General features: G+C 41.4%; 1 protein-coding gene, 1 long non-coding RNA gene and 1 pseudogene across 29 annotated transcripts; 1 reads left to right on the top strand and 2 right to left on the bottom strand.

The window, feature by feature from the left end:
• LOC8067254 lies at window positions 3,444–5,272 on the bottom strand (annotated as a pseudogene).
• On the bottom strand, window positions 7,053–27,563 carry LOC8067255 (subtilisin-like protease SBT1.8). The gene is made up of 3 exons (XM_002443264.2): window positions 24,206–27,563; window positions 24,008–24,086; window positions 7,053–9,711 (listed from the first exon to the last, which is right to left on the bottom strand). The coding sequence occupies exons 2-3, from the start codon at window positions 24,033–24,035 to the stop codon at window positions 7,562–7,564; spliced, it is 2,178 nt and encodes a 725-aa protein (XP_002443309.2). The 5' UTR covers window positions 24,036–24,086; window positions 24,206–27,563; the 3' UTR covers window positions 7,053–7,561.
• On the top strand, window positions 15,591–21,259 carry LOC110429538. Of its 28 annotated transcripts, none has more exons than XR_002446590.1 (10): window positions 15,591–16,541; window positions 17,029–17,095; window positions 17,245–17,554; window positions 17,738–18,076; window positions 18,531–18,708; window positions 18,809–18,853; window positions 18,936–19,119; window positions 19,241–19,310; window positions 20,249–20,810; window positions 20,993–21,211. It is a non-coding gene; the product is annotated as an uncharacterized LOC110429538 (long non-coding RNA). The 28 variants fall into 28 exon arrangements; XR_002446584.1 differs by having other exon boundaries at window positions 15,592–16,106; window positions 16,420–16,541; window positions 16,615–17,554; XR_002446586.1 differs by having other exon boundaries at window positions 15,593–16,106; window positions 16,483–16,541; window positions 16,615–17,554.

Here is a 27,695-nt window from a genome sequence, read left to right on the forward strand (position 1 = left end):
GCGAAACTGCACAGGCCCCCCCAAACGTACTTCAGTGGGAAGGTGCACGATCAAATGCTGCATCGACAAGAAAAAGCCCGGTGAGAAGATCTTCTCCAGCCTACAGACCAACACAGGTGCCTGTTTTTCTAACTCTATAGCGACGTTTCGAGATACCTCCTTAGCACACAACAGGCGGAAGAAATAGCTCAACTCAGCCAACACTTTCCAGACATGCTCAGGGACATACCCACGGACCATTGCAGGGAGAAGCCGCTCAATCCATACATGGTAGTCATGACTCTTCATCCCGTTGACTCGCAAAGTGGTTAAGTTCACTCCTCTGCTCAGAATAGCGGCATAGCCATCTGGAAACATCAAGTTCTTGATCCATTCAAGCACTTCCCTTCTCGCATCTATTTTCAAGACGAAATCCACCTTAGGCTTTTTCCACTTCTTGTTTCGACCACTAGGAGGTTGCATCTCTTGTTTATTTCTATCGCATAACGTCGACAAGTCCACTCTAGCCTTAACATTGTCCTTCGATTTCTCTGTGTTCATAAGAGTGCCCCAAAGGGCCTCGGCGATATTCTTTTCAGTGTGCATTACATCAATGTTATGCGGCAAAAGAAGGTCATCAAAATAGGGCAGCCTGGTCAACCCGGACCTATGAGTCCACATATGTTGCACACCATAACCCACAAAACCACCTACTTCGGCGGGCACAAGAGCATCAATCTGAGCACGAGTCTCAGCACCATCTTGATGTGGGGTTTAGGGTCCGTCACTACCACACCTTTTCTAAAGTTCTTCACGTCCCTTCTGAATGGATGGCCAGCAGGAAGATACTGACGATGCTGGTCAAACGACGAATACTTGCCACCCTTTTTCAACCAAATAAACCTCACAGCTTCCATGCATACGGGACACGAAAACTTCCCGTGAACACACCAGGCGCAGAATAACCCGTACGCCAGGAAATCATGTAGAGAGTAGTGATACCAAACATACAGTTTGAAGCTTGACCTTGTAGCTCGGTCGTATGTCCATACCCCTTCCCAAGCTTCAATCAATTCGTCAATCAGAGGCTCCATGAAGACCCCCATGTTGCTCCCTGGGTGTCCAGGAATTATCAAAGACAAACATGTTATCACAGCATCCAAACAGACTCAGAATTTTTTGAAAATTTTACCATAGCATCCACATGTGATAACATGTTATGTCGCCAAGTTTCGTGATTTTCTGAGTTTGTTTTCATTTTATATATTAAAAAAACGATTTCACGCAACTTGGTCGACATGTTTCGGGGGGTAAATGTTCGATATTTCATGTGGCTTTCTGCATACGGCCTGGAAATGCACTAACAATCATGAATGTCAAGATTGAAATAATTAAATAATATTATTTAATGCACCTGTAGTTTGAATTTGAAATTTGTTGAATTCAAAATGAACCAAACTTTACCATGTAGTTTAAAATAGTGTAGGTGTGACAAAGAAAGAAAAAAATGGATCCAAAAAAACAAAAAAAATTTGTCGAGGGCCCACGCCAGACCCTCGGCAAAGAGGGGAATTGCCGAGGGCAGGCTGGTGGGCCCTCGGCAAAGTCGGACCTCCGGCAGAGCTTTGCCGAGGGCTTAACTACGGGCCCTCGGCAAAGCCTAACGCCTAGAGCCGCCGTTACTCTGGGCCCACACCGCCGAGCGCCCCTTCTTTGCCGAGGGCCCGGCCCTCGGCAAAGATGGGCCTTGACCGAGGGCGTTTCTCTGTCGAGGGTCCGGCCCTTGGCGAAGAAGCCTTTGCCGAGGGTCCCTCGTTGCCGAGGGTCGGCCCTCGGCAAAGATGGCCTTTGCCGAATGCCCGAGATCCGGCCCTCGGCAAAACGGAAAACCCTCGGCAACGTTGCTGTTTCCAGTAGTGGCTCACCCTTTTCTTCCAATGCATCAAGCATGCGTGTAGTTGGATGGGACTCAAACAGCGGCACACTTGTCTCGACAGAGCTGGCTTTGTTTCGATCAACTCTGTCTTAGTAGTCCTCCTGTCCAATGCATACCTCCAAAAGCATAGGATCATACTTCTCTGGCAGTGGAGACAATGACTTGAGCTTTGTCCATAGAATCCATGCATCAATGGGTCATCAATCAACACAGGTCACAGGAGGAGGCAGCAACTCTCTTGTAGATCCTTATCTGCTCGTGATCATAGTGGTCACAGGTGCCGTGATGAGAAGTTGAGTGGCGCCTTATTACATCAAGGGCTGATGAGCCTCCACAACGACACACTATTAAAAGAAGGCATGAGGCTATGTTAAAAAAAAGAGAAAAGAGATAGCCCATGTTTTTCCACGAAAAGTTCTAAGTTTCAAGGAGAGAGAGTTATCTTCAAAGAGCAAAAGTAGAATTAGGAAAAAAGTTATCTTTAGACAGAAGAAGTAGAAAAATTATCTTCAAAGAAAAGGAAGTAGAATTAGGTTTAGCCACAAATACAAGGAGATTGGAAGCTGTCATGGTGGACAATTCCTCTCACGCCACATCCCAGTAGGGCGGCATGATAACAGTGGTGCGACGAAATGTTGCCGGCATCATTGTAACACTGCACTTGGCTATTGTCGGCCTTGCTAAGATGCTGGCTCACATGCCCATGCTACCGCAGGGGTGTCGCCACAAGCAGCCCTCGTTGGGGAAGCATTGCCACTTGTGAACAGAGCGATGAGCCGGTGGTTGTTGGGGTGGCCCTATATATGCTGGGCAATGCTTGGAGAAGTGCCCACTAGCTGCAGCTAGCTGCAGGGCAAGCACCTGAATGGGTCATGACATACTGGCTGCGATTTTGGGAGTTGTTGTAGCATGGGGATACAAGGGAGATTGTCCGTTTAGCGAGCAGAGCATTGGAGGTTGTCGTTCTGGACGTACATATATGCCAAGAATGGATGGAGAAGAAATAATAGAAATTTCATATGAATTTTTTGTTATTTCCCTTTTATTCTTGTTTAGCAATTGTGCTATAAACATGTAAGACTTGGCTTAGCAGAGGCCGGATTTTTTCTATTTTCTATAGAAATAAGCGTTCATCTCTTTCACATAAATTTTCTCATCTTGTGAATCTTTGTTATTGTTAGTCTCCACACGTAAACCTCCTCAATTAATGTAAGCACGCCTTCCACTGAATATTCAGGCAGTTTAAAGTTTTAAGTCATGCATGCATGTTAAAGTCAAACTCAGCAAGGAGTGAAGATATTTGTTGTTGTATCTTTCTGGTGGCTTCGACTTGTCATGGTCTATGACTCTACGCTAGCGTGTTTGTCATAGCTTTGTGAAGCAGGAGTGTTGGCTAGGATGTCTGCATCAAATTCCATTCACGAATTAGTTTTCCCTTTGAACAGTGTGAAGTGTGAACCAAAAGATAGACGACCAAGTCACTGCATCCGTCTCACTAAAAAATGGCTCCGTCAAGAAGAGATAGATAGAGCCAAATTAGAGGGTCAAACCTTGATTTTGTTCCATGGTTGGTATGGGTACAACATACAAGCTTCTCCACTAACCATTCTATAGCGGTTACATGGCCGTGTTGTTTCTTATACTAGATATACAAGCACTAAATTGACATATTTCAAGCACGAGATAATACAAGCTTTGAACAAGGATTTTCTGATCCTACGGTGCATGTGCAAGAGCAACGAGCAACATATATAGTAGTGATTAAAGAACGGCAGCACCGACTTGCACAACAACACTTTGGCAAATCGGGAGTCATCTGCGTAGCAGGCCAACATGCTGTCATGAGGAACAGCACCGTGGAGATCCTTGAACCTAGCCAGCTGCTGTGTCTCCTGAGACGGAAAGGAGGGGTCGTCCTTAGAGACTGTCACCTTGCACATGTCCACATGACCGGGCAGCAAGCTATCAGCCAAGTCCGATATGTAGCTGATGCCATCACCAAGGGGAGACATCCCTCCGATGCTGCTGCTCATGACCTTGCACCAGAGCCTGGGATCCGGGTGATCCCTGAGCACCCCTCCAATGATCTTGGCACCAAAGAATGACCCGTTCAGCTTCTTCGCTATGGCTTTCCCTGTAGACATCAGCCGTGGATTCTCCTCGATGTCTCTCCCGGCGAATGCGTGCGCCTTGAAGAAGAACCAGTACTCATGGCATGGCAACGGCATCAGCTTGATCGGCTCCACCGTCCCGACAATGTTTGCGACACGCCGATTGTTTGTCGTGATGATCATCTTGATTGTCCCCACCTTGCCACATCTTGATCTTTGCAAGAACTCTTCCAGCATCTGCTTCCTGTGCATGTCCACGTCCTCAAATATCACCAGGCACCTCTTGTGCTTGTCACGAGAAGTATTACCATTATTGACCAACTCTTGTGGGTCATTTGAACAAGTTCCTTCGCTCTTTTTTTTAACATCATAAGTAGATGAAAAATTGTATAGCATGATCACTGGGAAGTGGCTACGCACTCTTGCGTCGTCGCACGCCTACTGCACTAGGGTTGTCTTGCCAACTCCACTGCCACCAACGATAGGTAGCACACTCAATTCTGCAGTTGCCTGATCATCATCCTCGTGCAGCAGAAAGTTGATGATCCTCTCTTTCTCGACATGTCGGCCGAACATCTGCCCGTCCCTTAAGATGCTAGTGGGTAGAGGGCGTCGGACCGGCTTGCAACTTTGCAAGAGCAGGATGAACTCCCTGAGATCATGAGACATGCTCTGCAATCTCTGGAGCACCCTTTCGATCTCATCAACATCGATATCGACATCATCATGCCGCAGCCTCATGGTGTAGCCAGTTGCAACCCTCACACGCTTTGATGGATTAAACAAGGACAAGGTTGAAACTTGGGGAAGTACCTTATCATCATCATCATCTCTGTCAACTTCCTGCTGACCACCGGCACACCTGACGGAATCGAGCAAAAAGCAGGCCTGGTACTCGCCGTCGATGAGCTCCGTCCGAGAGCCACTGGAGGGTGCCGTGGTTGGAGATCTGTCGCCCTTTTGCTTCCTCTACCACGCTGTGGATTCTGATGAGCAGATGACTCAGTCTTTGCAGCTTGTCTTCAGTGCTCTCTTGGTTATTGCTAAAATGCCCAATGAGAAGAGAAACCACTCTACTGACCACATCACCGATGATGGCGGAGATGATGGCATCTGCCATTGTTGTAGATTTCTATAGCAGGAGTGCAGGAGAAGCGATCCACATGTCTTTTTTTTTTCTGCAGGAAATATATGTACATGTCATGTGTGGCCGGCCGGCCTCGTTGGACCCAGTCCTCCAGCTATTGCTGGTGGAACTCTGAAGTCAACATAGCGATCAATCATTCACAAAAAATAAAACCCATAGCGATCAATCTTTATTTTGCCCTTGGAAGGAAAATGACTCTTTTTTTATAATGAAGGAAAGTGACCTGAAAGACCAGGTGTCAAGGAATGAATGATTGTCGTTCAGGATACGTAGAGTTAATTGATACCACTCACACTAGTGTTTAGGCTGTGTTTGGTTGAAAGTACTGCAGAAAAAAAAACAGAACACAAACCAAACGGATGGAACTAGAAATTATTTTTTTAGAAGACGCTGCTTTGGTGTAGTATATTTTCATAGTATTTCCAATTTTGCTTTTGTGTCACACCCTCTGGCCGCGGCGATCGCCGGCGACGTGAGCGAAGAACAGGAAGTACGAGGAACGATGGCGCCGGCGAGGCAAACCCCTCTGCCTTGGCGTCGAGTTCTGATATTCTCATCAATGCATACACCGGTTCAGGTCTGGGCACTTATGTGTCTGTTACAATCACTGGCCAGTGGGCCCCTTTTACAGGAAAACGCAATACAAGAATACGCTACTAGAATATGAGTAACATCGTCTCAGTCTTCAGGCTTGCTTGTCCATCGCGTCCAGTGTGACATTTTGGCTTTTGGCTTTCTGATTTTCCAAATGGGTCAGAACAAGGAGATGTTTTATGGCTGGTTCCAGGGACATATAGAGAAGGTTAGGTTCTATAGTTGTTACAAGCAAATAGTTTATAGTTTTCTTTCCACAAAACATAGCTTAAATTAGCTATTTCATATAGGTCACAGTTCAACCCTTGCACCGTTAAGAATCCGCATTACCGCACGGGCTGGAGTCTTAGAAGATAAAGTATTACACATTTATGCTTTACTACTACTAAAAGAATCATGTACCAATATTAATTTGCACGCTTTTTTTTCTCTTTGTTCACTATCTAATACAGTAGCTAGGCTTGTAGGTACTGTGTATAATGTTAATCCAGTTTTATTATTTATTAACCTAGATGTTTTTTCTCCACTCTTCCTACAACTCAGTCGATTGAGAGGTGCTGGTTGTTCAGGCGATGACACCCGTGACTGTTCCCCATGCGCGCGCGTCTCCCTCTCTCCCCACGCAGCGGTGGCGGCAAGGTAGGCATTCCTCCTCCTCCCCCTGAATCTGCGAGTTAGAGTTTCAGCAGGCTTCTCCTATCTCTCTATAAACTCTAGCAACCTTAGGAAAAGGAGGGGCCTTGGGAAGTTAGGCATGCCGGATAGTGGGGGATGATGGCCGGGCTCACTAGAGTGGTAGGGTACACCAACTAGGTATGGCAGGTTCGGCCATCCAAGGTCCTTAGTGGGCACCTGCTAGTGTTATTCATGTGGCAGGGTACACCAACTAGGTATGGCAGGGTACCCAAGGTTCTTTTTGGCCTGCGTGTGATAATCTTTGAGAACTTTGCATGATTATTATTCATGTGCGGTCCTTTATGTATGAAGCCATAATTCTTAGTTATTAATCTATTCTCTATATATTTTGAAGGCCACAAAGATATATATCACAGTAGATCATATACACCTAGCAGCCGGCTAAATTATTAGCCTTGCTCAGTGTCAACAAGAAGGTTGGTGACCAAATGAGCAATAAATGGATATACGTAAATAGTTGGTTAAATTACTAGTCTTGCTCACTACCAACAAGAAGGTTAGTGGTCAAAGGAGCAATAAATAGACTTATAGCTAGCAGTCAGCTAAATTGTTAGCCTTGCTCACTACTAACAAGAAGGTTGGTGGTCAAAAGAGCAATGAATGGAATTATAGCTAGGAGCCGGCTAAATTATTAGCCTTGCTTGCTACCAACGAGAAGGTTGGTGGTCAAAGGGGGCAATGAATGGGTAGCTAGTACCTGTTGGCTAAATTATTAGTCTTGCTCACTACCAACAAGAAGGTTGATGGTCAAAGGAGCAATGAATGCTATAGTTTTTTCTTTGCTTTGACTAGGACCACCGTCCACACGGCCTAACTCTTAATTTCGCTCCTCAATGCGGTAGATGCCAGTTGGTCCGTTAGAGATGTATTAGTTCTCCGGAATATTTTAACATCAATTTTGTGTTCACTGAGACATCAATTTTTAAACAATTATTATTATTCAGTGTGCTGTTACAAGCAACCAGATGCACAATATTATGTGATTGAAGCAGAGCATAGAGGAATAATACAGATATTTCAGGATGGACTGATAAGTTGTTATTATAACAAGTAGCAGATTCTCATCACGCAAGCTAGTCCTCCCTTGATGATCTTACATTAGAATATTACAATGGGGCTCCTGACCACATGCTTGCTAGAGACCCACTTGAAACTTCCCTGTGCATGCTTAGTTTTGCTAGCATTCCAGCTTAAGCTTACAGTAAACGTTTTGTTCTCCTTGAGCTTGGTGAACTCTAGCTTTGTTGGTGACACTGTGGCCTCAACTTCCTTTGGCATGTCAATCTCAATGGTGTAAGACGACATTGCATCTCCAACATTTGTAACTGTCCGATTCACGACAAGTTTTCCTGCACTCGCCCTTGTTGCAATCGAAGGGTAGTTCAGCTCTGCTTCAGCTAGTTTTCTTCCTTTGTTACAAGCATCCTTCTGATCCGTGATTGTCTCCACCTGAGAATCTGTGTAGCCTAGGCCACAGAGATACATGATGTACTGCTCCACGTCGGTATCGTACACTAAGCCTGGGCTGATAGCTTGGGCAGGGTTAACATGTCCGGCCCCAATACTGAAATGACTCGCTGGATTGAGTTTCTCATCAAGGATTGGCTGGCTGTTACCATACGCGACATAGGCTGTCGTCATGATTGCCGACTTGATCACCGCAGGTGACCAATCTGGATGTGCACTCTTGAGAATAGCTGCAATACCACTAAGGTGAGGTGCAGACATTGATGTTCCAGAGATGGAGTTGAAAGTTGTATCATGTTCAGGGCCGGCACCGGCAGTATTTGGTCCGACTTTGAACGGCCATGCTGCAATGACATTCACACCGGGTCCAATGACGTCTGGCTTCAGAATGCCAGGGCTTGCAGTACTTGGCCCCCTAGACGAGAAGTAAGCAACCACAGGAGCTGGAGTGGTTCCCAGTGACGTGCCATTGAAAATGATGGAGGCAGTCGGCTTGCTGGATGTCTTGATGTACTCTCTGACGGCAGCAGCATCTTGAGAGTTCAGAAATGATGCTGGTAGGACATGAGCTGCAGCAATAGTTGTGTGGCCACCATCCTCAGCTCCCAGTAATATCACCCCAGCACCACCGCCATCCTTGACAGATTGTCCAATTTCGATCTCAGAGCCTTCAAGCTCACAAGCAACAACATTCCCCGTGATGTTTCCAGCAGATTGAAACATCAGGGGCAAAGGGCCAAGACTAGATGGTTGGTAGGCCGACTCACCAACAAAGGCGCGCCCATCGCCAAGCTTCACAATGGCTTCCATTTGCCGGTCCATTGTGCTGGCACCTACTGTCAAGACCCATGGCTCTTCATTGCTTAGTGTGCCAGTCAGAGGACCAGAATTTCCAGCAGAACAACTCACAAATATGCCTTTCTTCATAGCAGAAAAGGTTCCAATGGCAATAATATCTTCATGGAAGGGCTGTGGACGACCGCCGAGTGATATGGACAAGATATCAACACCATCGGCGATAGCAGCATCAAGTCCGGCAAGAATGTCTGACCCATAGCAGCCCTGCTCGCTGCACACCTTGTACATGGCTAGGTGTGCACGAGGGGCCATGCCAGCTGCAGTACCATTGCCGCTACCAAGCACACTTGCACCTTGCACGAACATGCCAGCGGCCGTGCTAGCAGTGTGTGTTCCATGGCCAACATCATCCAATGGAACCTCAGTATTATTTGGGCCACCAATCAATGACCTTGCGCCAATAAGCTTCTTGTTGCAGTGACCACTGTCAAAGTGGCAGGATCCACGCCATTTAGAAGGAGGCGTGGACATGCCGTCGTCACCGAAAGAGCTGTGTGCATAATCTATCCCCGTATCTAGGAGACCAATGATGCTTCCCTCGCCCATGCCTAAGCTATCCCAAGCCCCTCCATTTGGTCGAAGGCTTAGGAAATCAGGTGTGTGGGTTGTCAAGAGCGGAAGAAGGGTGTCTTTGTACATCATAAGGACCCCATCTTTGCTCTTGACATACTCTGCCTCATCATTTGTGAGGTCTATAGCGAAACCGAAAATGGCTTCTTTATAGGTGTGAATGAATGGTGATGCTGATCGAGGCGATCTTTCCATATGCGGGGGGAGGAATGATCTATACCAGCTTTCAAGGTTCGTGGGGCTCATATCCATGGAAATACTTGGAGGAGGGCTCACACGTACAATATACGTGCAGAGGCCAGATCTTTCACAATTTCCTTGGGTGATGGCTTGATGGGTGTGTGGTAGCAGGCCTATGAGAACAAGGGAGGTTAATAGGAGTGTAGCATGCAACTCCATGGCTGAAACTTGGAGGATGAAAAGGCTATCAACTGTGTCAAAACAAGCTGGGAGCTGGCCTATTTATAGCACACTAGGTAGCTCAGTAGGTGACACCTTCAACGGATCGCACCTCAATTTTTTTTCGCGATTACCACCTCAAAATATATTGAAGAAAGAATTCATTTGTTCATGGTTCCAACTGCCTTTCTATACATTTAATTCTTGGGAGGAACCATATCTTCATAATTGTGGTGAAAGGTATTTGGAATTGTTTTATTTTGTATATAAAGCCATCATGAATAATGAGGATTATACTTCTATTAACAGCTTTAAAATTACTACGAAAAATTGAACTAAATTTAGCTTGATTTGATTCTGTAGATAATCTCATCGAGACTATTGATAGCTATAGTTGGGGTTGGTGATCTTCTATTAAAAAGTTCAAAATTACTGTGAGGAGTCTTAGCTGGAGTAAGGATGGATTTAGTTCTTTGAAATGTACTGAAAGTCTTAAGACTATTTTAATAACTGAGACAAATGTAGTTGAGGGTTAATGGATGGAAATAGAATCCTATGTTTAATTTATGATATTTTGAATGAATATTTGGGAAATAATATTTCTCAACTAGACAAATGCACATGATATCTAGGCAAATAATTAGTTACAAGGAACAATATGTTTATAACGAGATATTGAAAGAGATTAGCATGATTTGAGTATTTTAGATCAAGCCAACATAAATTTTGATGATTATAGGTTGGGGTTAGCTTTTTTCTACTCAAAGATTTAAACTACTAAGATAAATCATAGCTGTAGTATATATGGTTGGGTTTGGTTCCTTTAATTCTAGTGGAAGTTTCCAGAATTCTTCTATTACCAGAGACAAATGTAGTTGAGGGTTACACAATGGATGGCAGTAGAATCCTATGTTTATATTTGTGACATTTTTGCATAAATATTTGGGAAATAATTATTTTCTACAGACACAAATGCAAATGATATCTAGGCAAATAATTAACTACAAGGAACAATATGTTCGATACTGAATGAAATTTTTTGTGACAAAGATATTGAAAGAGATTTAGCATGATTTGAGTATTTAGATTATGCCAATACGAATATTGATGATATAGGTCAGGGTTAGCTGTCTTCTACTCAAAGCTTTAAATTACTATGACAAATTATAGCTGTAGTAAGGTTGGGTTTGGTTCCTTCAAATGTAGTGGAAGTTTCAAGAATCCTTTTATTACCTGAGACCAATGTAGTTGAGGGTTACTCAATGAATGCAATGGAGTCCTTTGTCAATATTTTTTATATTTTGTGCGATGTTTGGGAAAGAATAAATATTTTTTAACATATAAAACATGATTTATATACATTTAACTATTCAATATGAACCATATGTTGATAGTTTCAAATCTAGAAAAAAAGATTATACTTGATTTGGTTCTATGCATAAACAATCATGAATATAATGGGTACTGGTGGCAGCTGGTGCTATTACTAGCTTCAAAATTACTTTGAAGAATCATGGCTAGAGTCAGGTTCATTTTGGTTCTTTCAAATGTTGAAAAATCCTTGGACTACTTTAATACATGAGAAAATTATTGTCGAGGGTTACTGAATGAATGCAACAAAATCTTATGTGAATACTTATGATACTTTCTGTCAATATAGGAAACTAATAAGTATTTTTAAACGGTCACAAAAGCACATGTGTTCTATAAATTCAATTAATTACTAAGATCATATGTGATAATGTAGATATTTATCTTGAATATTGAAATATATTATCAAAATTTGATAATGTAGATATGCCATCATGAATATTGATTATTATAGGTTGATTTGACCACTTCTATTAAAAGCTTTGAAATTTCTATGAGGAATCTTAGCTGGAGTAAGGCTGCATTTGGTTCTTTGGAATCTAGTGGAAGTTTTGAGGCCATTTAATTACATGAGACAAATGTAGTTTATGGTTACTCAATGAATGCAATAGGATCCTTTGTTTACATTTATGATATTTTGTATTAAGATTTGTGAAAGAATAAACCTATTTTCACATAAATAACTGAGATACTGGAAGTGGTTTAGTATGTTTTGATTTAGTATGTCCATCCACTATCAGCATTGATGATTATTGGTTGGGTTGGTTGTGTTTTATTGAAAGCTTTGAAGTTACTACGAAAAATCATAGCTAAGATTGTATTTGGTTTTGTGAAATGGTTAGAAAGTTTTGAGAATGTTCAATTATACGAGACAAATAGAGTCGAGGATTACTGAAACACTACAATGAATTATTATGTCAACATTAATGATATTTTGGATCAATATTTAGGAAAGAATAAATCTATTTTCATGGGCCCAAATGCACGTTAGTTCAACACATTCATTTAACTAGTAAGAACCATATTTTAATAGTTGAAAGAGATTTAGCTTGATTCAATTATGTACATAAATTATTGTGAATATTAATGATTATAGGTGGGTGTTCACCAGCCTGTATCAATAGCTTCAACATAACTACCACTACCGGAAATAACGGCTTTGCCTAGTGCCCCAGGCACTCGGCAAAACCTTTGCCAAGTGCCACACTCGGCAAAGAGGAGTAGGCAAAAAACTTGTCGGCAAATTTTTTGAAAAGAAGTCGTTTCCGGTAGTGTATGAGGAATTTTGACTAGAGTTAGGTTGGGTTAGGTTCTTTGAAATTTTTTGAAATTTTGGGACTTTACTACACTAGCCAAATATAGTTGAGGGTTACCCAATGAATGCGAAAGAATCTTTTGTGAATACTTATGATATTTTGCATCAATGTGCAAGAAGTAATTCATCTTTTTTTGTTGGAAAAAATGTACATTATTTCTAGAAATCTAGTTAACTACTAGAACCATAGTAGAAAGATGTTTAGCATGCATGTCCAATTCTGTATATAAGCGATAATGAATATTGATGATTATAGGTGGGGTTGACAAACCTTTGTTAATAGACTACTACAAGGAGTCTTAGCTAGAGTAAGGTTGGGTTTGGTTCTTTGAAGTGTGTATTGGAAGTTGTTAGACTATTTTTACATTAGACAAAAATAGTAACTATTAGTGAGTGAATGCAATGTAATCCTTTAGCATATTTTTAATTTTTATCAAGATTTGGGTAATATCTAATGGACATAATGATTGATGATGAGTTCTATACATTTAATTAAGTACTGGGAGCCACGTGTTGATAATTGAGATAATGAAAGAGAGTTTATGTAGATGAAGCCATCATGAACAGAGTTGACTGTAGTGTAACACCCTAAAAATTGCATCTTTTGGAATAGGTCTAAAATGATTTAATTATGTATTTTTGTGCTCATGAAAACATAGTAAAATAATATTTTTCATTAAATTAAAATTTACCTTAAAGTTTAACAACATGTGTGTGCATTCATGCTTGTGCATTTGTATTTTTGAGATGGGTGGTTTTGACTAAAAACTTAAAATGAATTCATACTGAATTTTAAATGATTTTCAAATGACTTTGAGAAAATAAAAAGGAAAAGCACTCCTTTCTCCATATCCCTTGTTTGCTTATGGCCCGTGCGTAGGTAGTTGGCCCAGCTCGATCGGCGCCCCTCCGCAGCAACTCCGAAGCCCAGCTCCTACCTCCCGTGCAGCTATTGGACTCGATCTAACCCGATGACATACCCAGCAGTACTGTCGCTCGATGGATACGGCTTGGATTTCCACCGGAGGCTCTATAAAACTCGGAGGTCCCAACCCGTGTTCAGTTTTTCATCTACTACGTGCCGCCGCTGTGGTAGCCCTATAGTTTCGGATTGTGTGGCCGCGTTTGGAGCCGCAGAGCAGCGCACGTCTACCCGTCGCTGCTGTTGACGCCGTTCGTGATCCCTTGCTGAGCCCGGTGTCAAGGAAGCCTTCTGTTGCCTCACCGCCATCTGCAAACCATGGCCGAGCTTCCCCATCCATGGTGATTATCCTAGGTGAGACCTCCGTCAAGTTCTTTGTCTCTTAGTGCTCTCTTTTCACCAAGGCTCTCTTCTAGGGTTCACTAGCTGACATGTTCTTCGTCATCGTCCATGGCAGCTACCAGGGCATTCCATCACGCCAGCCTTTCTCCCCCAGTGGCACCGTGCTCATCTCACCGACGAGATGACTACGGGACACCCATGCTTTGGCGAGTGTCTGTGGCACTCGGCAAAGGCCTAAAAATACTCGGCAAAGCCTTTGCCGAGTGCCAAATTCGGCAAAGACCACACGACAAAATTTCAGCCGGCAAAGCGGTCTTTGCCGAGTGCTATTTTTCGGGCACTCAACAAAGGCTTTTCCGAGTGTCGACACTCGATAAAGATAAAAACAAAAAAATCAAAAAAAAATCCAAAATAAAAGAAAAAAAATCTTTTTTTCAAGAGGCCAACGCCCACCAGCTGGAATTTTTTGCGTCTTTGCGGTCCATGGGATTCGAACTCATGACCTCTCACTCGCGTGTCCCCGCTCTTAACCACTGTACCACACTCATGACCTCTCGCTCGCGTGTCCCCGCTCTTAACCATTGTATTTCGGTTCCTCAAATATTATACCAAATTATGTGTAAAATGATTATTTAAGGTCCTAAATGATTTCAAATCAAAAAGTTGTCAACTACAAAGTTTCATAACTTTTTAGGATCTACAATTTTTATTTAAGGAGTTTCTCCATCCGAGGTCGTTTACAAATTTTGAATTTAAATTTAAGAAATTCAAACGTAGTTTTTGCATGACAAGATGATTCCAAAACAAAAAAGTTGTTAACTACAAAGGTTCATAACTTTTTGAGATCTACAAAGTTTATTTAGAGATGTTTTCCATCCGAGGTTGTTTAAAAAATTCAAATTTTAAAATTTTCAATTAAAAACGCGGTTTTGCATGACAAGATGAACTCAAATGAAAAGGTTGCCAAATACAAAATTTCATAACTTCTCAAGATCTACAGAGTTTATTTTGGTTATTTTGTCATATGTTTATCCGACATGGTGATTCTAATATTTTTCTAAAATCTTATATATCTCTCTTGTAATTTCATAAACTATAAGAGAGAGATGTAAAATTTGTAAACAAATTTATTTTTGCTTTGTCAAATGAAGAAATGATCAAAATAAATGTTGTAGATCTTGAGAAGTTATACAACTTTTTTGTTAAAAACTTTTTGATTTGAATTCGTTTAGGACTTTAAAATTCGATTTAATATTTTCTTTGCCGAGTGTTTATTTTTTGACACTCGGCAAAGAAGGTCTTTGCCGAGTGTCAAAAGAATACACTCGGCAAAGAGTCTTCTTTGCCGAGTGTCAAAAACAACACTCGGCAAAGAAGGTCTTTGCCGAGTGTTTTTTGACACTCGGCAAAGAAGCCTTTGCCGAGTGTTTTTCTTTGACACTCGCTCGACAAAGTATTTAACACTCGGCAAAGATGCGGATTCCGGTGTGAGCGCACAGCTTCCAGCACTCCCTCCACACGCATGCACAATTTCCACGTCGAAGCACAGCGCACCGGCCGGCACTCCCTCCACACGCATGCACAATTTCCACGTCGAAGCACACCGCACCGGCCGTGGCGTGGCCTGCTTATTAGCTAGCTTTGATGACATCACATGTGGTCATGCAGGTGTTTTCTGGCCATTTTTTTCAAAAAACAAATCTCCAAATACAATGAAAATTCTACACATTATGTCTGTGTTATTCTGCGCGAGCTCACGCCGGACACGTCGGCCAAAATGTTTTTAGCCGTTGGATCGCAGCTTGGATGTCCGGATCTGGTCTAAGCTACTGTGCGCGACGCCAGATATATACTAGCCCCTCCTCGGCAAAAAAAAAAAAAAAACCACGGCCTCTCCTCGCTCTCTCCGTCCCTCCCGATCCCGACTTCTCCCGACACGGCGGCCACGGCGACGCACCTCCTCCCGCGACCCGTGCTCCCGCCACCCCTTCCTTCCTCTCCCTCTCCCCGATGTGGTGGCCTAGAGGTTGGCCCCCAGCGGCACCGCTTGACCGCCGGGCGTCCTTGCGGCATGACGGTGGCCTCAGGCTGTGGCGGAGCGCCGCCCGTGTGACCTGCCGGCGCCCGTCCCCGGCCACGGCATGGCGTCAGCAGGGCTCTCCGAGCAGGGCCCTCCGGTGGCTGGCGACGCGGGTGCTCTCCGAGGCAGGCTCCTCGAAACCCTAGGTTCCTGTGCTCGCGGACACGGCCGCCCGGTGCCGGGCTCGGGCCCGGTAGTCCCGTCGATGGCCGCAAGAGCCCCAGCACAAGCAGGCCTCCGCCGTGGCCGTACCTGTGAGGGCCGTGGTTCTCGCCTTCGATTTTGGAACAGCGGCGTCAGCCATGTACCCTATGCTCAGGTTTTCTTCGTTTCTCATCTTTACATTTTCCTTATATGCAGATCAGTGCTTAGCTTCATCCTCTTCAGTCCTATGTTATTCTCTAGCCTCTCCGATCCTTTTAACCACTTTAGCAAAATTGTTTTGGGCCGTTCCATCATAGCTTGGATATATGGATCTTCCTCAATTTCTGAGAATAACCCCATTGCCACCATGCATAGAAGTTTAGAGTTGATAGACAAATGATGATTCATATGTTTCTGAGGCTTAAAAAATATCTCCACTTAAAAAAAGGGTAATTTTTTTAAAATTTATTCTTTCTTCCCTTTTTCAGCCTATGATGACAAATTTATGTACGTTGCTAAACGATATGATCTGATATTTGTTCTCTTGTGAGGTACTGGGCATGTGCTAAGCATGTCTTGAGGCTCTAAGTCGATAAACAGATGATGAATGGTATGTTTCTGAGGCTTAAAACAATTCTATCTTCGATGAAAATCTTTGACTTATTCTTCCTTCCCTTGTTCAGCCTATGATGAAAAATTTATACCCAATGCCAACGACATGATCTGATATCTATTCGCTTATGAGGGACTAGGCATGTACTAAGCATGTCTTGAGGCTCCAAGTTGATAAACATATGATGAATGATATCTTTCTGAGGCTTAAAAAAAATTCTATCTTCAATAAAAATTTTGATTTATTCTTCGTTCCCTTCTTCAACCTATGATGAAAAATTTATACCCATTGCTAAAGGCTATGATCTGACGTCCATTCGCTTGTCCTAAGCATGTCTTCAGGCTCCAAGTTGATTAACAAATGATGAATGGTGTGTTTCTGAGGCTTCAAAAAAATCATATCTTCAATGAAAATTAAAATATAATTTTTGCGCTGCAATTTACATACATATACTTTTACTAAATGCATCTACATGGTGTTCAAGTGGAAGGCAAAGTATTTTGATGTCAATAATTCGGTTGCAGGCTCAAATTGACTAAACCAAATATCAGGTATGAAAGGTGACAATGCATCCCCATCTTGCTATTTATTATTGCGCAGGGTGAACCGACATGTAGAAATCGATATGTTCTTACAGTTCTTATTAGTGTGCAGCTAATATCTCTAAAATAAATTGCCTTTTTTTTTCTCGAATACGCAGGAGGACTGCGTATCATTGTATTAATAGAAGGAAAAAAACGGAGCCGTACAGAAACTCAAGGAAACCACACACGCAGACTCACGCGCGCACGCGCACACACACAAATTAAACTTCTATTAACAGAATAGAAAAAAAAAACAAAAAACACCTGAGACTAAGAAAAAGACCTGACCACCAAACTCCCTTTATCTGTTCTCCTGAACTGGGCTCCGGGACAGCCCCTTGGCCCCAGACAAGGACCAAAGCATAGCTTCCTCCTGAGCAAGAGTCAAAGCTGTGGCCAGATTTGGGGTGGCTCCATTGAAGACTGGTGAGGTCCTTTATGGAGCATAATGTCCTAGATGTTCTTGACCTATTACATCTGTTGCAAAAGGTTTTAATGAATTCGTGTTCCTTCCCAGATACATACATGCAGTTTCCTTTGTCCTCTACAGTTTTCCCTCAACATTCATTTGTGCTAATTTGCTGTATCTATGCTTTTTGGTCACACCAGCTCCTGTTGACTCCGTGTTGAGCTTGATTGATCTCAAAAAAGGCTTACTGATATTACATGATTACTCTATGTGCTGTGTTTCGCTATCATCACACAAGATCTTCTGTTTGTCTTACTCCTCAGGTAGTTTGACTATACTTTAGCCTCTCTTTCTCCATTTTCTAATGCCTTTGGTTCTCCTAATTTGGTGTATTTGTGCTTTTTACTCTTGCTACCTCCTACTACATCTGTGTTGAGTGAGGCCAATCTCAAAGGAGTTTTACTGATTTTGAAGGATTATTCTATGTGGTACGCTTCATAGTATCTTGGTTATGATTCTCTATTTTCCCTGTTCCTCAGGTAAACCGGCTATACTATAGCCTCTCCTTTTGTTTTAGTTTTTTGTGTGTCCTATCCTTAAATATTCACGCTAATATAGGGAAACATAAGAATAGTGCTAGAGACCTAACTATCAGCTCAATAAGCTACATTGGACTCACACACGCTCAATAGCATCCTAATTTGTTGTGATGCTACAATCTTGGTGGCTTCCAACAATAGATGTAAAACACATTGATACTGTGTCAACTAAATATAGTTTTGTCCGTATGACATTTCTTGAGGGAGTACAGTGGACTAATTGCTCTACCAACACTAGATGTAATGACATTTGCTTATAGTAATGAGATAGTACCTCATGGAGACACTTACCTAATTCTTATGCATGTATAGAAATATGGATGTTGTTTCCTGTTATTGCAGTGCATCTCATGATTTATTTCTGCAGCTGAATTTTGTTCTATGGCTTTTGCAGATAAAACATCTAGGGATATCAGACAATGAAACATGACGCAAGGGTAGATGCTACTCGCAAAAACTCAGCTTGTGCTTTATGCTTGTTGTCTGCAGCATGTTAGCACTTAGCAGCTCACTTACCTGCTGCTGTGAACTGCACTTGATCCTTGCTGAGTTTTAGTCCATAGAAAACCATGGTGAGGGTTACACAAATGTGCATATCTCTACTATATTTTCCTTTATTTTTTTTTTAATTTTCTTGATCCATTTTCTGCTGTTTATGTTTGCTAAATGCAGGATACAATACTGGGATTCGAATTCGAATTTCAGTGCATCAAAAAGGTAATTTACTATGCTCCAAATGACAGTCTAATATTTAGCAGAGTTTAACTGTAGTTCCTTCTTACTGACATCTAACTTGCAGAGTGGATTGGTGACTATAATCTATCGGTTAGATTTAAAAGTGTTATTGTGTCAGACCAAGAGAGGCAGCTCTCCAAATTTATTTGGATCCATCGAAACACATCATTTATCAGGTGCATGATCATAGCGTGCTTGCCAAAAAACCCAGAACACTCCCATTTCGATTCAAGGCTGGCTTCACTAAGGTAATAACCTGAACATTTTCAGTTCTGCGGTTGAATGATTATAGTGTGTAAGAGTTCCCTAATTAGTCTGCTGGATTTTCTAGGCCGAGGTAAATTAGCTAATTTTAGAAGCAATTTATAGGTATATAATGGCAAGGGCAATATAGGTGGAGCCATTGGCATTTGCTAAAGAATGTGATATGGAGGATCAGGTGATCTCTAGATTCATTCCAAAAGTAGTTTGTACATGTGACAATGTTTCTACGACTGTATATAGTGGTAGCAAATAAATGGTTCCTATCAGCGAATTTTGAGAAGACTAAGATAAATACCTAAGGGGCAGTATGTTCCTGCTATGTTGCTTTTTGCTCGAATGAAGCTCCATTGTTTGATATATTGTTGCGTACTCATACACTATCTGTTTTATGTTTCTATTTTAGTTGCCTTTGTGCCACATGCTGAAAAGACAGAGCATTTCTGCACAAGTTATTTTCTGTAGGCCAAACGCATACACCAGGCTGATGCATACTGCCCCTCCATGTTACATGAACATCCATCCTAATGAAACTAACAAACCTGCAAAATCATGCGTATTCATTTGAGATATATCAACCAAAATTAATTGTAGAGGTTATCTGTTTGCACCCATATTTTTATATCCAACGGTGCCATTTTTTTAGAGTCCTTACACTCAAGACTCACGAGGTTTCCTCCAATATGATGTCCATATGACCTTAGTACCTTACCAACTTATGGTTCCACAATGTCTTTGTTAGTTTTGGTGTTTTCTTCTTGGTTTTGAGATAAAAAAGCTTCTTTATGATTCGTTAAAAAGCAGCTTGTTCATGTAACAATGAATTGGTTTACTAGTCTCTAGATTTGTTTAAAACAGTTTGTCCATATAGAGCTTGTTTCTTTATAATTGTGCCAGACATGTCTTATCAGTGTATTTTTAGAAGACAAAAAAAATAGTATAAGAGGCAGTACTATCATGTTTTGTTTTTTATACTGTTCTCACACAAGCCTGTACATGGGCATTCTTTGAAATTTTCATATTATTGTCCCACCATATGAAATTTAGTTCTAGGCATCCGGTTCATAACATGTTACTATTTTAAGCAAGGTTCTTTCTTATTCATGCTATTCTTAGGATGGATCTTGTTGGTCATGATCTGACTGATATCCTAATGAAGATTCTCACACAAAGAAGCTGGCCTTTGTTGCCCTTGATTACGAGCAGGAGCAGCCTTTGTTGCCCTTGATTACGAGCAGGAGCAGACTGCTTACAACAAAGGTTGTTTTCTTGTTTTGGAAGTTCATCCAATCTTAAGGTTATTTCAAATTTAGTCTAATAAAGAATGGACTAGATGTTGTAGTCTCACAGGCTTTTAAACTGTTGCTTATGCCATCTGCTGAGCTTGTTTTCTGTGGCTGGTAATATCCTTCGTTCCTCTTTCGTTTGCCTTTCGCAGTGGTTATTTTCTTCCACTTTGTATTTTGAATATTATATATTAAGTGCTCGACAGTTGAACAAGTAAAAAAAACTAAATCTGTACTAATCATGGATAGTTGATGATATGTCTGCCGGAGATGGAGGTGGTGTTGCTGGTCTTATTGCTACCGTCAACGTATCCGAGATTTCTGATATCTGCATGACCGTTATAGCCAGAAATCGAAGAGCCTTCCTCCCTTTTGCTTAGCACAGTCTCTTGGTTAGTCATTACAAAGCTGGGATTGTTTCTAATATTTTTGTTGTATTGTTTTGGCAGCGCTGAATTAGTGCCTTGCTCACATTCCTTCTCTTTCTCTAACAGCCTTTTCTTTTATCATATAATCAGATTTGCGATCTGCCTTCAAAATATTTACTTTCCTTATTCCTTTGCTTTAAAACCAGGAAAAGAAGCAAGGGCATATACAACCACATGTGCTACCGCAGATTATCCATCGTTAATCAGTCATAGGACAAGAACCACGACTTAGATTACTTGAGTCAGCTATAGTTCCTATAAATTTGTTACGTGTGCATTGGAAAATGTTAACAATATATGCAGTGTATATGTATATATATATCTACATATATATGCCTTACTAAACATCTTACACTTACATACTCTGTGCAAACCCGCGCGCGCAATTATGTTCGAAGCAACTTTACGAGTTACTCTGTGTTACTCAGTGTTCACCACAAATATTACTAAGATTCTGTAATCACTTTGTGGAATATATGTACCCATGTACGGAGTATGACATATTGATATTTAATTTATTGAACTAATCTTGTTTTCTTGTGAAAACTGGAAATATCATTTTACACAAACATTACCAGCTAATTAGCAAATCTGGGATGCGCACGATGGCGCGCGCCTTCCACTAGTACATATAATCAAACAATCATCCAAAGCCATCCGATCAAACAATCATCCAAAGCCGTCCGATCTGAGATCTAGGGTCCAGATTAGAGCTTACCTCTTCATGTTTATTTTGCTAAAGAGACCCTGAGTTTCTTGCAAATTATGCCGCCGTCCTTGGCCAGATTTTAATTTCTGATTTGGAATTGTTTTATTTCGAAAATAAATCAGTTTATTCACAAAACTGCCACTAGTCTTGGTTTAGCCATAAAATCTTCGTTTTAACTCCGTTTTGACCCGTTCAAATTATGTTAGATTCGTTTTCGCAAGATCTACGTGTTAGTAAACTTGTTTCACTAGTTTGAATCTTTTTAATTTTGTGACCCTAATTAATTACTTTTCTAGAGAAAATCTAGAAAATTCATATCTTCTCCGTTTTAGCTCTCATTTTCATGATCTTTACGTCTGTGAGATCGTAGCGATGCGTAGAATCATTTTATAAAATTTTCATACTATTTTTATTTGGTTGGTGTACTATTCTAATTATAGCCTAGTTTGCTTCGTGTATGTTGTCTCCGTTTGTTTGTGTGTTGATTATCGATAATCGAGTATAGTGGGAGAGCAGTTTTTGGTGCTCAATATCAGAGCTTTGGCAACAAGTAAGACTAGCAGAACCAAAAGGATAAGCAAGAGCAATTGAATCAAGGCAAGTATAGCATTTGGATTTTTTTTCTACGACCATGATCCTGTGGCTAGATTAATGTTAAGTAATAAACGATAAAAAATGACTTTTTAGAAACTTGATGATTTATCTGTACGTGATCACCCGGGATAACAGTGCAACCATGAGGTCTATAATGGCTCTAACTTTAGTCAAGTATGAGTAACTTTTCTAGCTCGTTAGTGGTTACCCGTGTGGCGCAATTGGGGAATAGCAGACCGTGAATTTCTACGAGTGGATCACACGGACTGACTAATGAAACTAAGCGGCCCTAACTTGTTAGACGAACCTTTGAAAGACTTCATAGTGATCCCTGCCGACCTTCCTTGGTAGTGGGTTAAGATGCTGATCACCTCAGACGAAAGGGTAAATCATGACTCATAAGTAAAGATGTACAACCTCTGCAGAGTGTTAAAACTAGTATACTAGCCGAGCTCACGGTCAGGAGCGGCCTTGGGGACATCTACATTAAGGGTGATGATTCTTGTTGTGTTATAATGCTCATTTTTGTTGTTTAATGCTCTACATTATTTATGTCACATTGATCATGAGATTGTGGGATCTATACAATCTAGGAGTTCGACATGGACCTCACTCTTGCAATTTTTCTCCACATCTCTCACGAGAAGTTTTGGGCTTGTGATCAACCAGTCAGTTTGGATCCTGCAGAGTGAAGTTAATACCCGAAGTTTGAAGTTGTCTATCCGCTATTTGCTATCAAAGGTTATCTCTTTTATACTAAGTACGTTATATATCTATGCATTGTCTTTTGATATTACCCCTTATTTATAGGTATATGTGAGATTTGACTTCTAAAACTCACGTATGGTGCATATCCGCCACCTCCGTCTCGCTTCCTCGGCCTGCACCCTGCTTTGTCGGCACCACCGCCGCAGCCGGGATCCTTGCCGCTCTGCGCATTGGCTCTGGATCGGACCTGATGAAGCGGACATGAATAGAGACCGGCATCGACGACTCGACCCTGGGCCGCGGGTCGACCTTCACCACCTCCGTCATGGCGTCTCAACCCTGGGCCGCAGGGTTTTCCCCTGAGATAGGCACAGGCAGGGAGAGGGGGTTGCTGCTCGCTGCTGGACTAACCGAGGCTTATGTAAACCTGGCTAAGTCTAGCCTGCCTCAAAAAGCTAGCTAGGCTTGGATTTGAACATGAACGAAACACACCCTATGTTTCCAAGTATGAAGGGAGTCTAAGGTGCACTGGATCCATAGTCATTTGCATCGAGTAAGTAGTGAAGTTCTCAAACAATGAGATGAGGATGGTTACTAGAAATATATGAACCCTTTTACAAAGGGAAAAAGTCTTCATAACCCCCCCTAAACTATTTAGGGTGGACTACTTCACCCTCCGAACTATAAAACTGGATATTCTACCCCCTGAACTTTCCAAACCGGTCAAATAACCCTTTCGAGTGGTTTTGGAGGGTGGTTTTATCTTTATCTTTTTTATAGTTCAAGGGTAGAATATCCGGCTTTATAGTTCAGGGGTGAAGTAGCTCACAAACCTTCCTTGGGCAAACATAGATTGCTTGAATAATTTCTCAGGTAATATTTTGCTCGAGCTCTTATGAAACTATGCGTAATCAATGAAACGAGCGAAATCAAGTTAAACAGAAAAAATGGTGAGCCAGAGTATGACTGATTAGTCTTTGAGCCCATGTATTCCTTATACAACTTTGGCAATTCAGAATAATTTGTTGATTCATTTCCAATGTATTTGTTGTTTTACACATAGTAGAACCAAGCAATGCAATGCCTAAGTCATACTAACAAAGTGCATCACTAAATGAAAAGAAATATGAATGAGTAGTATCACACTCACCAACTGTGCTGGTAAATAGGAGCAGCATTTGCTTTATTTCAGAGAACAATGTGGAAAGTAAAATGAATGATCCTTGATCCTACAAAAGCAGGGAAAAAATTAAATAGTCCTAATTGCATGTCTGTCTGCCAATTAAAGCTCAAAGAAGTCAAATCATTGAAAGAAAGAAATAAGCTAAGGTCCAAGGCCAAAGAGTACCTGGACAGCCGTAGGAGGAGCCACCAACGTTCACCGCCTTCCTCGCTGTTGCTCGGGTGTGTCTGGCGACCGCTTGGGCAGCGGTGAGACACAGGGGAGAGGAGGGTGGTGTCACACATCTTAAAAACGTTGTTACATATTTTAAAAAATAATTGTGTTACAACCTATTAAAAGAAAATGAGGCTACGAAGAAACTGCCACTATTAGGCTTAAGAGTTTCATGTCTGCATCTTCCTCACACAGGTTGGCACATGATACCTTAGCAGACAGAGCCACATGATTCTGTTAGAAAAATCTCAATTCTTGTATACCATGCCCCAATTTTTGTTTTAAATAGATTTTTCTGAACAGAGCAGTATGCCCCCAAATTACTTGGGCTTTTGAGTTGAACTCCTTGAGTAGCTAGGTCTCGGTAGCTGAGAGCAGATGATGTTCCTTTACAGGATAGAACTGGTGAATAAGTTCTGCCCACAGCCAGCAGTTGTAATTCTATATAAATGTTCCCAGTATCGTGCTATTTACATCTGTATAGTCTGTTCACTGCTTTTTGCTGCAGCACATGAGCTGCACCGGAATGGTAACAGGGCTTGATTATCCACAGTCCCGTTCCACTATATATCCAGACCAATTTGGCAGCCTCTTCGAGTGCGAATGATCCACCGCAGAGTGCATGCACCAAGTGACCCACACGCATGGCCACCCTGACGCTGCGATGGGCATGCACTGATCCATCCACCACATTTCGCTGCAAGTACAGGAGAGCTTGTGGCTCTTGTGATCTCATCGAAGCACACACGGGATGTTTCTCTCTTGGAGAGCAGAGGTGCCAAAGTAATGCAGCTGCTCCTGATGCTTCCTACTCCTAAACATAATTCCCCAGCAAGCTAGGTCACTACTACATCAGAGCATCTAGAGTATTAGAAACACTACTGGTTTCTGCTCCCTTGCCTGCTGTTTTATATATAGAAAAGAGGTTTGAGAGACCACTACACAAGGCATGGGAAGCTACAATCTGATTCCCCATGCACTTATAACCACCATATACGTGAGTAATTATCCATAAAACAAATAGTAAATGTTGATCTATTTCTCATATCAGAACATGTCTCGAGATTATTATGCATATGAATAAGATAGTAACTCTGAAATGTCGCTTGGTAGTAAATGTTAAATAAATATCAATAACAAACGGATCATTCAAAGCCTATATTGCTGCTGGTGCCCAGGGGCAGAGCCAGGACTTAGATATGGGGTTTGGGGGGGGGGGAGTCACCGAGTGTCCACAAAAAATATATGATGTTATTATCAAATTTTGATGTAGGTTTAAAAATTATCGATTTTGATGTTAGCTTAAAAAATAATAACAAATCATCTTTAGAACATCTAACTTCTGTAAAACAACTCACTATATTTTTTATTTTTAGCTAAAAGGGGAAAAAGTGCCCTCCAACTATTCAGTATAAAGAGCTCTTTAAAACTAAAAAGTTGCCAAATATCCTCTTCAACTCGTAAGTTTCTGCAGTTGAGAGAAACTCCGTATGTGCTTCCAGAGATGAGAAAACAACGTGTAAGTAAATAATTTTAGATGAGAAAATAGTAAGAAGCAAAAAAACTACTAAAAAGGTTTGGTTCATTAGAAATAGTTTTGGGTTCCCAGTGCAAAATCTTTTAGGAGTTATAATTGATGGTTACTGTTTCTTCTATATACTAACTTGCTAGATAGATCTATTATTTTAGTAAGTAAACTACACCTACTCTTAGAGATGTTTTAATCTTTTTATTCTTTAAAAAATGCTAAATGTCTATATATATTCAAGATAAAAAGGTTGTTCATAGGTAAACTAAACACATCGTATTTACTTTATTTGAGAAAAGCAATTTAGAATTGGCAGGGAAGGTTTCTTTACTTAATTTCCAGTAACTAATGTGAAATAATGAGATGTACTAATGAAAATTTGTGCAACGTTAGGGGGGACCCTGCCCCCCTGTCTCCGGTGCCTTCAGTTTTTCACTAATATCAGAATTAGAATCCAACAAAAGGCACGTGATTGCTAAACATTTTTTTTGAAATGGAAGATTTTATTAAAAACTCCAAGGACAACACATCGAGTTGATACAGTGTCTAACAAGAAGTATATATACAGCCAACAAAACAACAAAATGACACACTCTAGTAGATATCAATCTGTAGAGTAGATGGGGCCAGCCATGTACCACGAAAAATGTCCCTGGCCACTTGCACCGATTGTCAAGAAGCCTCCACAACCAAAATCTTTAAGTCCAGCTTTATCTTTGTAAATCCTTTCTTTCATGAAAAGAACAGTTTTGTCTTGTTTTGGACAAACCTAGTGAAATCCACCGAATTTTCCAACCTATGAGAGAATAAGTAAACTGTGTAGTCATATACTACTTAGTTTCATTGGTTCAACACAATTATTTGCAATCAGTCCAGCTAGAGTATGCACTATGCGCACACACCTACACTGCATGGAGTGTAATACTAGAATTCAGAAAAAGAAATTAAATTTCAGTTCATATAATTTATGATTATAATAATGCAATCACTCAAGCCTATTTTTATCCTATGGTTGTGTTAAAGGAAAATAGAAGGGCGGTTTGGCTACAAACTCCTCATTGTCCTCTAACACACTAATGGAATGATGATGGAGTAATAAATGTTATTTGGCATATAACAAATACTCTAACAGAGTATTGGTGATTCGCAATTCATAGGGCCTTTGTGTTGCTGACACAAATTTGAAAAATATGAATGTGCACAATATATTGTAGAAGAACTGCTCCGGTACTCCTCTTTTCTAAAAATTGCACTGATCTCAAAGCAATCAAGCTAATGAACTAAATAGTTTATTAATTATTTTTCTCCTGAGTCCCACTTGGGCCTGACCCGTCCAAACTCACCTTGTGCTCTGTGTTCAGCCCAAATGCATCTCATCTACGATTCCGTTCGTTTGGTCTTCAGTGCCCGATCCAAGTGTTTCTGCCTGAGGTCCGAGTTCCGTCAGGGGCTCGCCGCTGCCTCCGCCGTCCTCATTTTCGTGTGCCGGCAAATCCAGTCCACATTCCTCCTGACCAAATACCCTTTGCCTGGATCTTGTTTTTTTTTTTTAAAAAAAAAAAAAACTTTGTCTGGATCTTGTTGGTAGCCAATAATGCACTTCCTGGCACTACTGGATTTGCCTTCTTTGCCGAGAGTCGGAAACCCTCGGCAAAGGCCCAAAAGCCCTCGGCAAAGCCCACGGCGCCGTCGAAGAACGTCAATGTTAACGTCGTCTTTGCCGAGAGCCAGCCAACCAGGCTCTCGGCAAAGACTTTTTTATTTTTTTTAGAACCAGTCTTTGCCGAGAGCCTAGATGGCAGGCTCTCGGCAAAGGGGGTCTTTGCCGAGAGCCTGGCTGGCTGGCTCTCGGCAAAGACTTTTTATTATTTTTTTAAAAAAATCTTTGCCGAGAGCCAACTTTCCAGGCTCTCG

This window comes from Sorghum bicolor, chromosome 8 (genome assembly GCF_000003195.3).
Source record: "Sorghum bicolor cultivar BTx623 chromosome 8, Sorghum_bicolor_NCBIv3, whole genome shotgun sequence".
NCBI lineage: Eukaryota > Viridiplantae > Streptophyta > Magnoliopsida > Poales > Poaceae > Sorghum > Sorghum bicolor.

Excerpts from the sequence above, each read along its gene's own strand:
- LOC8067255 (XM_002443264.2), bottom strand. The coding sequence starts at position 24,035 with ATGCTGCTCCTATTTACCAGCACAGTTG. Across the intron at positions 9,712-24,007 it reads CCTATTTACCAGCACAGTTG|GCCTGCTACCACACACCCAT; the intron begins GTGAGTGTGATA and ends TTGTTCTCATAG.